General features: G+C 43.8%; 1 protein-coding gene across 1 annotated transcript; it reads left to right on the top strand.

Moving 5' to 3' along the window:
- Positions 1 to 5719: 5719 nt before the first annotated feature.
- On the top strand, positions 5720 to 9890 carry LOC6544336. The gene is made up of 8 exons (XM_026976785.1): positions 5720 to 6241; positions 6465 to 6739; positions 7337 to 7493; positions 7966 to 8943; positions 9003 to 9240; positions 9295 to 9457; positions 9519 to 9621; positions 9687 to 9890. Exons 1-8 carry the CDS (start codon positions 5720 to 5722, stop codon positions 9822 to 9824), a joined length of 2574 nt encoding a protein of 857 aa, XP_026832586.1. The 3' UTR covers positions 9825 to 9890.
- The last annotated feature ends 1878 nt before the right edge of the window (positions 9891 to 11768 follow it).

Genomic DNA, 11768 nt, shown 5'->3' with positions numbered 1-11768 from the left:
TGGCTGAGTGTTGCAGCTCGTTGCGTTGGTTGGTTTTGTGGGTTTTTTAGCCATAAAAACATAACCCAACGCTTGGCGATATCCATAAAATGGACTTCTTTTTCTGCAGTTTTGCTTGGGGCTGGGCGCCCTTTTCTTTCCCTTTCCCGTTTCCGTTTCCCTTTTTTATTGTTGTTTGATTTCAGCATAAAGGACGGATTTGGCAACAAACGTTATGCATTTGGTTCGGTTTCGGTTTGGGTTTGCGTTTGGATTTGGGTGCCTGGGAGTTTTTATGGTGTGGCGGTATTAGTAGGATTTGGCCTTTGCCTGTGACCCAGGGATTGCTGTTGCTCGGTTTGTTTTGGGTAGCTCTCGAGGCGTTTATCGTTTTCCTCACAAGACCAATAGCAACAGCAGCAGCACCACCACCTCGATTTGCATGTCGAAGTGCGAAGGACAACAAAAAAGCTGGAGGCCAAAGCTTGTTTTGGCCCTCTCAACGAGTGCCAGATTACGCATACGCAATGTGTGCTGCCATTGTGTTACATTGTGTTATGTTTGTTTGGACAAATTATGCAAATCGCAAGAAAATATATACAAGTGGCAAAAAGCATTTGGGCCATGGAATGTCTTCTCACTTTCCCTTGCTGTTGGCCCAAAAAATGCGATTTCCTGGACATTTTTCGATTTGGATTTGGATTTCGCCTTCGCCCAGACAATTCATTTAAACACGCCCACGTCTTTATGACTTAATTTGGTTTGCGTGTTTGCCCAAGGCATTTGCCACCCCATCAAATGCTCTCCACATAAACAGCTTCACACAATAAACTTGTTGACACTGCGCTGCTAGTCCAAAAAACTCGAACAGCACTTCATTAGTAGCCGCATTCTGCCGTATTTGTTTATAACTTAATCTACCCAAATGTCAACACGAAGCGCGCCTGGAAAATTTCAATGAGTCCTGGTCACGCACAGGACGGGAAAACTAGGTGGTGGTGGAGAGCTAAAAGAGGAACGGTATTAATAGGAAATGTTTAGACAAAGCTCAATTAATTTGCTTGTGACATTACATTTTCCCGAGTTCGTTTTAAAGCTGATCCCGCATCGGAGGTCGTAAGGTTAGCGGCGATATACAAGTATATATATAGACGACAACTCGGCAGTTTATTGCAGGTACGTGTCTTGAATTATTGTCCACACTTTGCCAGGTTGGAGATTAACAAACGTTCTCGCCTGACGTTTGACTGCCTCCACCCATTTTGCCGCATTTTCCTAGGCTCCTTGGAGTTCCCCCTGTATGGAGCTGGCACAATTTCCCACACCGGGCGTTTTATATGCCTGGAAAAATTGATGAGCGTGTAAACATGTGTCTGTGCGCTTTTATTTATGGATTTCCATAACAATCCGGCGTAACATATGTGTCTGAGCCGTTGATTGAAGCGCTTTCCCGCCACTCCGCAAAGGGCCAAGGATGTTTGCCGAGCTGTAAATATGGCCAGAAACTGGGTCACATCACCGCGTTTACTTGGTTTTTGCTGTGGTACTTCCTTAAAGCAAAGCTCAGGAACTTGCAAAATCCACATGCAGTTTGGGCTCAGACTAAGGTGTTACGTGTTTACGTGAGTTTGTTTACCGGCAGTTTTTTCCCACTCCGGGTTAAGTAAACTTGTTTGCTGCTTAAGCTACTTTGCAATAGCAAACCAATTAAAAAGTTGTGCGCGATCTTTGCTTTAATGAACAAAAAGTAGCTAGGAATGAAATTTACAATATATAAAAAAGTCTGTAATAATTACTAAAAATGCTGGATTTCTGAATACAATAAGTCAACGCATATCCCTAATTGGTTTTCTTTCAATTTAATTTAACTGAGAGGCACAAAGCGAATTACAACCCGTTTTAAATCACATTTCATGCCGCCTCCCCTTCACTTTTGCGCCACATTTAACCCGAAATCCTTTTGCCCCTGCGGTTCTTGAAAACTTACCTTGCTCTTTTTTCCCGACTTCCGGGGGATCCAAAGTTTTTCTTGCCTCTTGCCAAAAAGCCATGGCTCGCATAGTCTGCGTGGAATTAACATGGCCCGGTCCGTTGTCAACACGGCGAATGGTTCGGGTTCAGGTGTCAAAATTGTTTTGGCGAGAGTTTGTGGCTGCTTTTACGGCCACGCTTATTTTTGTTAAGCATTTCAAGCACAGGCTTGAGATGTGGCCAAAAAAAACACTTCCCCGGGCACTACACAGTGAAAAATTAATCCAAAGTATCTACAAGCTTAAAACTTTTGAAAATGCATGGCTGAAACTTATCTTATCAAAGCGTGCTAATGATGCAGACTTTTAATTGAAGATACAATAATATCTTTTGAGTTATAATGCGAATAATTTATTACATTTATTAAATATCGATGCGATTTCTCTTGCTAGTTTAAAAAACTACAAAGTTCAATAATCTAATAACAGGAAGTGCTATTTCGCTGAGTGCATTTATCCTGGCTAAGTGTTGCAGGCGCCGACGCTGTCGTTTTGGATGGAAAACTTGGGTATTGCAACAAAAGCATAACAAAAACGCAAAGGAAAATATGGTGGGAATTTTTTGACGCTTTCAAGTTTGCACGCCGCCGACAGCCTGGCAGTGGGGGGAAGGGAAGGGAGGGGAGAGTGGAAAGTGGAAAGCGGGGATAAGGCAAACTATTACATAACACGCATTATACAAAAAGGTGCCAAGCCAGGTGGGCGAGGCGTTTTCCCGGCGGGGAAAATGCATAAAAAGCGCATTTTATTATTTCGCTCGAAACTTGTTTACGGTTCGCTTTCTGCGCGTCGCGCTCTTTCATTATGATGTAATATGGTTTTAACATTATTTTTATTATAAATCAACAAAATGCACTCAACGCGACTTTCTCAGTTGACGCCAAGAACTTTTCCCCCCAGTGAAAGGCCAAAGAAAAGCGTAAGCGGCAATAAAAGAAAAAGGATGGGGCCAGATTGGACTGTGATTTATTTAATACTATTATAGTTATGGCTTTATTACTGTGAAGGGTTCAGATGGCAGGGGCATAAGAACGGTGTCAGAAGCCTGAGAAATATTTTCTTTTAAGAAATTAAAGGCATTTTCCTTATCCGAGCTCACAGCATTTTCAGCAGAAAGAATCAAGTAAAGCTATATATACCATAATACCATTTAATTCATTTGAAAGCTCTTCAAGTATTTTTTCATCTAGGGAACGGCATTTTACTACTATTACTTTAACTACATATGCATATCGATTGCGTTCTCCACTTTCCTTACAATCTTTAGCTTTAAATGGGTTTTCTAACCGCTTGTCAGGAGCAAGAAAGTACAGAGGCCACATTTATCTTTTGGCGTTGCGAAACAACAAATGTCCCAGCTGTCTGTCAAGTCAGTTGCTCCAAAATGGAATATCTCCGGGCCACAGAACGCAGCTGCAATTTTTCGTCTATGCTGCATTTCAAGGATAAAAGTCGTGGCAAGTTTTTACCGCCTCACACTTATTAATATTTTGCCGCTTAAATGTCAGCGGAATTTGTCAACTTCATAACAATGCTGGGAAAATGTTTCCAGACAGGTAAAAGTTGCAGCGATGAAAGTGAAATCGCACTCATTAGGAATCTCTGGGTTGTGGGCTTAAAACTTAAAAAACAATTTATTCATATGAGTAACATCATCTGATACGTGTATATGGTGTAGTATAATCCTCTAGCACATGTTAGTTGTAGCCTTGGTAACTCTGATTTCTTTGGAGCACATACCCACTGCGATATAATTGAGTTCGAAATGTAGTCATCTTGAATTTAAGAGCCTTTGCCTGTTGATTAATGCGACTTGTCACAATATTCACCGATTGTGTGTGCTGTGAATTCAGAATAAGATGCATTGGCATGAGCCATTATCCTTACACCTCTTGCACTGCAATTTCCTGTCCTTAGCCAGCGATTTGCATGCTGATCTCATTAGCACAAAACAAGTTCATCTGCTGCTCCCAGGGAAGCGAATCGCTGGAAAGTGCATCATTTGCATGCAAATGTCGTCGGTAGGCCACTTCCCACTGCATTCCCTTGCCCTTTTCCTTTGCCCACCGAACCCTGGATGGCTGTTCATTTTGCACTTTGGCTCGCCTTTGTTGTGGCTTCTCGTCCTGCAGGACGAAACTTGGCTTTTCTGCAGGGGCACAGGCTCATAAAGCACAGCCGCACTTGCAACTGCCGTTGACACTTTGGCCAATATTCAGAACACGCAAAAAGAAGATGGAAAAAGCATTTGCCGGGCTTAGAGAACTAGCCCGAGGAAAAGAGTGCTTTATGAAAAGTTTCTTTTGGCCGGTGGCGAAACTTCTTGTTTGGCAATTGTCGACCCTGTTGTCGGTTTTATTGCCAAGCAAACGAGGTCTTTACCCACTCATTATGGCAGTTTAGTTGCACTTTTAGTGGGGGCTCTCAAAACCAAAATGACGTGCACATTACCTAAATTTCATTTCAGAAATATTGGCTCTAAGGATATCAGCTTAAATTTCAAACGAGCGCACAAACAGACTTATTAGCCTAAGGAAAAGCGCTTACGAGAAGCACTTACTCAATATCACTCATACGCCCTGTTTGACCAACATTTTCCACTGCTGCCACTTAAAGACCAAATAAATAATGCCAAAGGTAGCTGAAGCATCCACAAGTACCGACGACCATTAAAGCAATGCGCTTCAACGCGCTTCCCAAGTACAATTAGGGATTTCAACGGACGCCAAAAGCCATACGCCGAAATATATTGTGGCCAGCAAACAATAAACAAAAATGAAATGGAAGTCAACGGAGGAAAAACAACCTTTGCAGCTATAAGTAGGGCCAAGAATTGGAAGCCCAAGGCCAAGTTAAGGAAAAAATAAACAAAAATGTAATTTGCGCCACTTAGCAGAGAGCGAATGAACAGTGCCATAAATAATTCCATTTTTTTGGGTATTACAGCGTTGGCCCAGATAATAAGGAAATATGACTTTGTGCTGGGCCTCCTCGTTTGACCGCAAAAATAAAATGTTAAATGAAAAGCCGGCATGAAAAGACACGGAAATGAAAGCGAAAGAAAACCCAGAAGTGGAAACAACAGCAGTTGGCAGATGTCCGAAATCAGCAGCAAAAATTAAAGTTAGAAATTCTAGTAAAAATCAGTTCATGTACCTAAAATAATTAGCAATTTATGTTTATATAAATAAATCAAATCTTAATTGTTGCTTTATTATATATGAATAATTAAACCGTGATTGCCTTCACCAGCATATATCACTGCTTACCCAAATGTGATACACAATATATTTTTGGATGTATTTCCCGCCTTGTTACTTCTATGGGCACGGGAATTCAATTAAGGTGACAAACTGTCCGAATTTCTGACATGGGAAGCGTTAGGCCCCAAAGGACGAAAGGAGTTTGAGTGCGATTGAGACGCACACTTGGGACGACCCTTATATCCTTGATGCATATTCATGGGCTGGCCGGGCGTGGATCATGAATTATGAAATGTAATTGAATGAAATTGAATAATGACGGCGACCGGTGACCGGTGTCAGTTGACAAGAAAAGTGAAATTCCAATGAGCGATTTATGGGCCAATTTCAATTCAATTTTGACAGCCGCAAAATGTCAAAGCCAAGCCAAATGAATAATTTACACACACAAAGGCGCAGATATATATACAGGCGTCATTTGCATGTAAACTTATTGTTAGAAGCACAATGCACTGGTTACTACTACTATTTTTCCCATTATCCTGCCAAGGATTGCCCGAGCGCGAGTTGGAGCTGGAGCTGGAGCTGGATTATGGTCTGGCGGAACCGCAGCGCACTTCGCTGCTGCAGAGCAGTCTCATATTGCAATTCTCGCAGAGCTACAAGCACATCCCCAGGATAACGTACTTCACGTGCCAGAAGCCACAACGCCAGACCCCAAACCAAATCCCCCATGCTGCAGAAGTTCGTGACGCCTTCGCGGCGAAGAATTTTCAGCTGATTAAGAGTCTCTACGACAGCGAGCTCTTTGTGCGGATTGTCCTTCTCGATGTCCTGGCCCAGCCAACTCCATCGAGTGGGCGCCCCAACCGACCGGGCAGCGGACCAACCGGAGGCTTCAGCCAGGCGCCCAGCCAGGCGCAGACCAATTCCGAGTGGCTGGAGGGCGTCCTGCGGATGGAAGCCCTCAGGCAAATTGCGGTCGTGGATCTGGCATGCGGCGCTCTCAGTCGACGATTTCTCGAACTGGTAAGTTGGGGCAGGGCAACTGGTGAGCGCTGCTCCACAGGACACTGCACAAAATATCTTTATAGATATTTATGAAAGGCTTGCTAAGACCCAAAAGTAATGTGCAATGATTTTTGTATCCGACTATATACCTAAACCATTTTGCAAATTCAAACGTACTGGAATTTGTTCCAAGTGCTGGCGCTCACTCCTTATTAAGTACTCAAGTACAATCATTTCAAAGGCTTCCGCCAAGATGCTCTATAGCGAGAAGTTTCACTGGCTATTGATGGAGGATTTCGCCTGGCATGGAAGGATGCAGACAGCCGAGGCATCGGCGAGACGAGAGGAGGGGCAGCTGGAGGAGGAAGCGCCGGGGCAGCAACTGCAGGCGACCAGCGATGAGGACCTGCCCTCCATCGAGAGCTTCTTGGGGGGCATGAACCTGTACATGAACACCGAACTCACTCTGGCCAAGCGAATGTCCGAGGCAGCCCACTACACTCTGTTCGATGTTTGGTGAGTGATTAACTGGCCAGCTACTCAGCTTCGGAATCACCTCAAGCTTCAATCTTGGAATTAAATTTTCCTTTTACTGAAAATACTTTATGCCATGTTTGTCCCTTTATTGTTCACTTCAGGGGACTTGTTGTGTATTGATTGATTGGGGTCATTGATTAGCAGACTGAATAGCAAACATTGCAGGACTATTTCAGCATTCGATTAGGCATAAAATAAGTTGGAATATGCAGTTAATATATTTAATTTAGCGTTTCATACAATTGTTTCATGGCAATTGCGGTTCCAAAACCATTTAATTATAATCATTATATAAACAATTCACTAGCTTTAATGTGTCCAGATCCCTGTTGAACCGTATTGACCTCAAACTGGAGGTGTTTGAGCTCCATTGGCTGAATAATATCAGCACAGTCAAAGGCCAAACTATCATTTCGCCATCACTTGACCACAAAACCATTCGCTCCCCTGAAATACCAGAGAGAAGCGCCCCTTCCGCCTGGTTGCCATCAACACATCAGCCATAATTTCCCAACTGTCGACTTCCCGCCTGCTAATTCCCACAACGACTTGCTCCCATTCTGGACCATCGCTTAGGAACCCCGGACTCAACTACGGCGGACATGTCAATCTGACCGAAATTGGCAGCTTCACGCCGTCGGAGGGAATCCAGTTGCACACATGGTTTCGGACCACGTCCACAGTTCGTCGCAGGATGGACATGCAGCACGCCAGGGTGCGATGCATGGTTGTGGTGAGTATTGGGAAGCTGGGTGGTATGTGCGGATCCATCATCACGGAGTGGGCGGAGTGGGGAGTAGGGTAGCCACAGAAATCACTTGGGTGTTGCTTAATCAATTATAGAAGCCTCCAAAAGTGACGTTGCATTTCACAATTGGATGCAAAATATAAGTAGCATACTTTCAGGCGCCTTTGGAGCTGTTTCTTTTTTAATTTTATTAATGGGTATTAAACAAGTTTACTGCTACCTTGTGACAGCTTTACCAGGTTATACATATAATATATTAGGTTATACATATAATATACCAGGTCATACATATAATATATGTATATCAAGGTGAGCTTGAGTGCATAGTAAGTTGTGTGGTACTTTAAACATCAATGCAGGTCGTGACAACTGAGTATTTTATATTACTTTTGTGCGGCTGCAGCACTAGTTTCTCCCAGTGCAGCAATATATCATTTCATATCTGTCCCTTCGCCAGGTGACCAACAAGAACATGACTGGCACCCTAATGTACTACCTCACGCACACGGTGTCCGCTCACATCGACACGATGAACCGCTTCAACTTCAATCTGCTGATGGCGGTGCGGGACATGTTCAACTGGACGTTCGTCCTGTCCAGGACGACTTCGTGGGGATATGTGAAGAACGGCAGGTTCGACGGCATGATTGGAGCGCTCATACGCAACGAGACGGATATTGGCGGAGCACCGATATTCTACTGGCTGGAGCGGCACAAATGGATCGATGTGGCCGGTCGCAGTTGGTCGAGCCGTCCGTGTTTCATCTTCCGACATCCCAGGAGCACCCAAAAGGATCGCATCGTATTCCTGCAACCATTCACCAACGACGTTTGGGTTCTAATTGTGGGCTGCGGAGTCTTGACGGTATTCATTCTTTGGTTCCTCACCACTATCGAGTGGAAACTGGTGCCACACGATGGCTCGGCGCTGATAAAGCCCAAAGGTGGAGCGCCACCAAGGCACCATTACCAGCACCAGCATCACCAGCCGCCAGTGGAAGCGCCAGCACGTCCCATCACAGCCGTTTCGGTGGTGGCCAGTAGGGAAAAAGTTGGGGAAGAACATGCCACTCCGATCGATGCGGAAACCCTTTGGCAACGCTGCTATCAGAAGCTGAATAAGTACATCAAGGATCGCAAGGCCAGGCAGAAGAAAGCTCCAGAGAGAGTAGGTCTGTTCCTGGAATCCGTGCTGTTCTTCGTGGGGATTATTTGCCAGCAGGGCTTGGGCTTCTCCACAAGTTTTGTTTCGGGTCGCTGCATTGTAATCACCAGTTTGCTCTTCTCATTCTGCATCTATCAGTTTTATTCGGCCAGTATTGTGGGCACTCTTCTCATGGAGAAACCCAAGACCATCAAGACTCTGAGCGACCTGGTGCACAGTTCGCTGAAGGTGGGCATGGAGGATATACTCTACAACAGGGATTACTTTTTGGTAAAGACCTAATAAGTTTGCATTGCATTTGAAGTTTCCATATCCATATTTATGTTCAGCACACCAAAGATCCCGTGTCCATGGAACTGTATGCCAAAAAGATAACCAGTGTGCCCACGACCAAGGAAAACGAAGCCGATGAAGACGAACCAGTGGATCCCAATCCGGCCTCCACGGATCCTGCCAAATCCTACCGGGACATCGTCCACAGCCATGAGACTGGTGCTCATGCCAAGGACAATGCGGCCAGCAATTGGTTGGATCCGGAAACGGGTTTACTTAGGGTCAAACATGAACGTAAGTAGTTCGTAAGCCGTATGAGTAACATAGTCATTCATTTTAAGGATTTAGGGTTCGCCTTCCATGTGGATGTGGCTGCGGCTTACAAGATCATTGCCGAAACCTTTAGTGAACAGGATATTTGCGATCTGACCGAAGTCAGCATGTTTCCGCCCCAAAAAACCGTGAGCATAATGCAAAAGAATTCGCCCATGCGGAAGGTGATTTCCTATGGGTGCGTAAGGACTTGGAAAATTCCCCAACACAACTCATTTTTCTTACCTAAATCTCACTAGATTGAGACGTGTCACCGAAACAGGAATACTCACATATCACTTTAATGTCTGGCACTCGAGGAAGCCGCCCTGTGTGAAGAAAATTGAGACCTCAGACCTGCATGTGAGTTCCAAGAACTTGCGAAAACGCCCCTTTGCAACTTTAAATGTTGAGTACATCCTTTCCAGGTTGACATGGATACTGTGAGCTCGGCGCTGTTGATACTACTCTTCAGCTACGGCATTACCCTTATGATACTGGCCATCGAGATTGTATACTCCAAGTGGCATAATCGGATTCAATTAAAGTGGGTGGGCGGCTCTTGAATGTGATTCAATAAAATGCAAACTCAGAGGGTTTGAGCTCTGACACTTGAGCTCAACTGGAATTAATTGTCGTGAATGAAGTTTTCAGTTCATTTTGAATGCGCGTTTTCCGATTCATTAGCTCGCCACAAAGGAAAAATTCTATTTTCGCGCAGACAACCTGAATGCGTCAAAAGGTAAAAGTTTAATTGAATTAACTTGGCTGCGCGCAAATCAATTGCATAATTAAATTGGATAATGAGGTCAAACTTTTTCGGAATATTTAGAAGCGAGATGGATTTCGCTCAATTAATAGAGGTATTTTCGCTTGAGTAGATTAAGCTTAAATTCGATATCTGCAAGATGCTGAAAATATTTTTTCGTTTTGTCTCGAATAGAAAATGGCTTGCAGCGGGTGGAGAAAAAGTGAGTGAGTCAATTTTGGCCACAAACGAACTACAAAATATCCATTAAGATAACAAGTTTTTCAGTAGTTGTAACACAGTTTTCCTACCCTCCATTCCTTCATATTTTTCATTTTTTGTATCTTAGCCTTTTACCGGGAGCCTTCTTGTCAGCGCACACAAAAGTTCTCGTCCTGGCCCAATGTTTTTTTGGCTCCTAGCCAAAGTGCCGCTCTTAGGCATTTATTTTCGTCCTTTAACCAGCGCCTTGTGTTTGTTTGCGAAATGGGAAAGGACTTGGGCCGCCTTCTAGGCTGAGAAGCCACAACAACAGAGCTCCAAGTCGAGGCAAATCAATTACAAGTAGTGAGAATCTGCAAAGCGCCACGAAAACATGTTGCCCGAAAAGTTGTCAACATTTTTCATTTAATGTCCTTGCTCATTAGTAGTGACCAAAACAAAGACAAGAAAACCCGAAAAGAGTGCCAAATGTTCGATGGGCGGTTGTAATGCTGAAAAACTAAGTGAGTTTTTGGGCTACACGCTTTTTGCCGAGTACACGACTGATTGAAAAAGTTGGCCAGACATATGGGTTTTGCCTCAGTTTCGGTTTAATCCGTACACTTTGAGCTATTTATCCACGCGCGCCATGAGATGCAATTTGGTTGCCTCACTTCGTTGACTGTGACAATTAAATTGTTTTGGCTTTGTTTGAGCAGCAAATTGTGCAACAAAACTTTGGCGGTTGCCAACAAAAATAAGCAGCCAAAAGAAAGTGGCAGCGCAGTGAGGAAACCTGCAGGAGCCGTGGCATAATTAACAAAAGCGCTCAGCGGGGCGAATAATTTTCCCGCTTTGCAGCGTGCAGCTGCACTGGGAAAAATTGCAATAATGTAGGCAATACATTTATCTCATTTTAAATTTAAGGTAGGCGTTGTAAGATTAAGAAATTCTTGATGGAGATGCCTGGATGGTAAAAAGCTGGTAAATTTTCAAAATAATATTTGTCTTAGTGTGCTTTTATTGGATCTCATTTAAAGTTCTTTAAGTGTTCTTGTTTCTAGGCAATCAATTTTGTATTTTATTTAAATATACCGATTCAAACGCATTCTGCTTACCCTGCAATCATAGTTTTATTCCCATTTCTTCTGGCATAGGAGTAAATTAATTAACTCTTTTTATATGTAGCGTTTCTTGGCAAATGTTCTCGATATGTGCATATGCATGGCAAAACAATTTAAATATTTTTATCCGTGTTAGAGGGAGATGAAGTGCCCCTTCTCCTTCAACTCCGTGCTTGGCCAGAACCCAAAGTTTCCGCGCAAAGCCAAACTAAAGTAGTTTCCCTTAAGACGGCGCCGGGCAAGATCGGGTCGAGATTGGACCAGGCTAAATGGGGAGCTGGAGGAGCATATGCTTGGGGCTTGTGTCAAAGTGTGAAAAACTTTACGCGTCTTAATTAAATTTTATATACAGCGCAGGGAAGGAATTATGCGCCAAAATATTGCAACAGCTCCCGCAGAAATCCCTCAACTCCACGGCGAGGTTAACTTTTCAAAAG

This window comes from Drosophila erecta, unplaced genomic scaffold, assembly GCF_003286155.1.
Source record: "Drosophila erecta strain 14021-0224.00,06,07 unplaced genomic scaffold, DereRS2 tig00000021-arrow-pilon, whole genome shotgun sequence".
Lineage (NCBI taxonomy): Eukaryota > Metazoa > Arthropoda > Insecta > Diptera > Drosophilidae > Drosophila > Drosophila erecta.
This window is presented reverse-complemented; position numbering and strand designations above follow the sequence as displayed.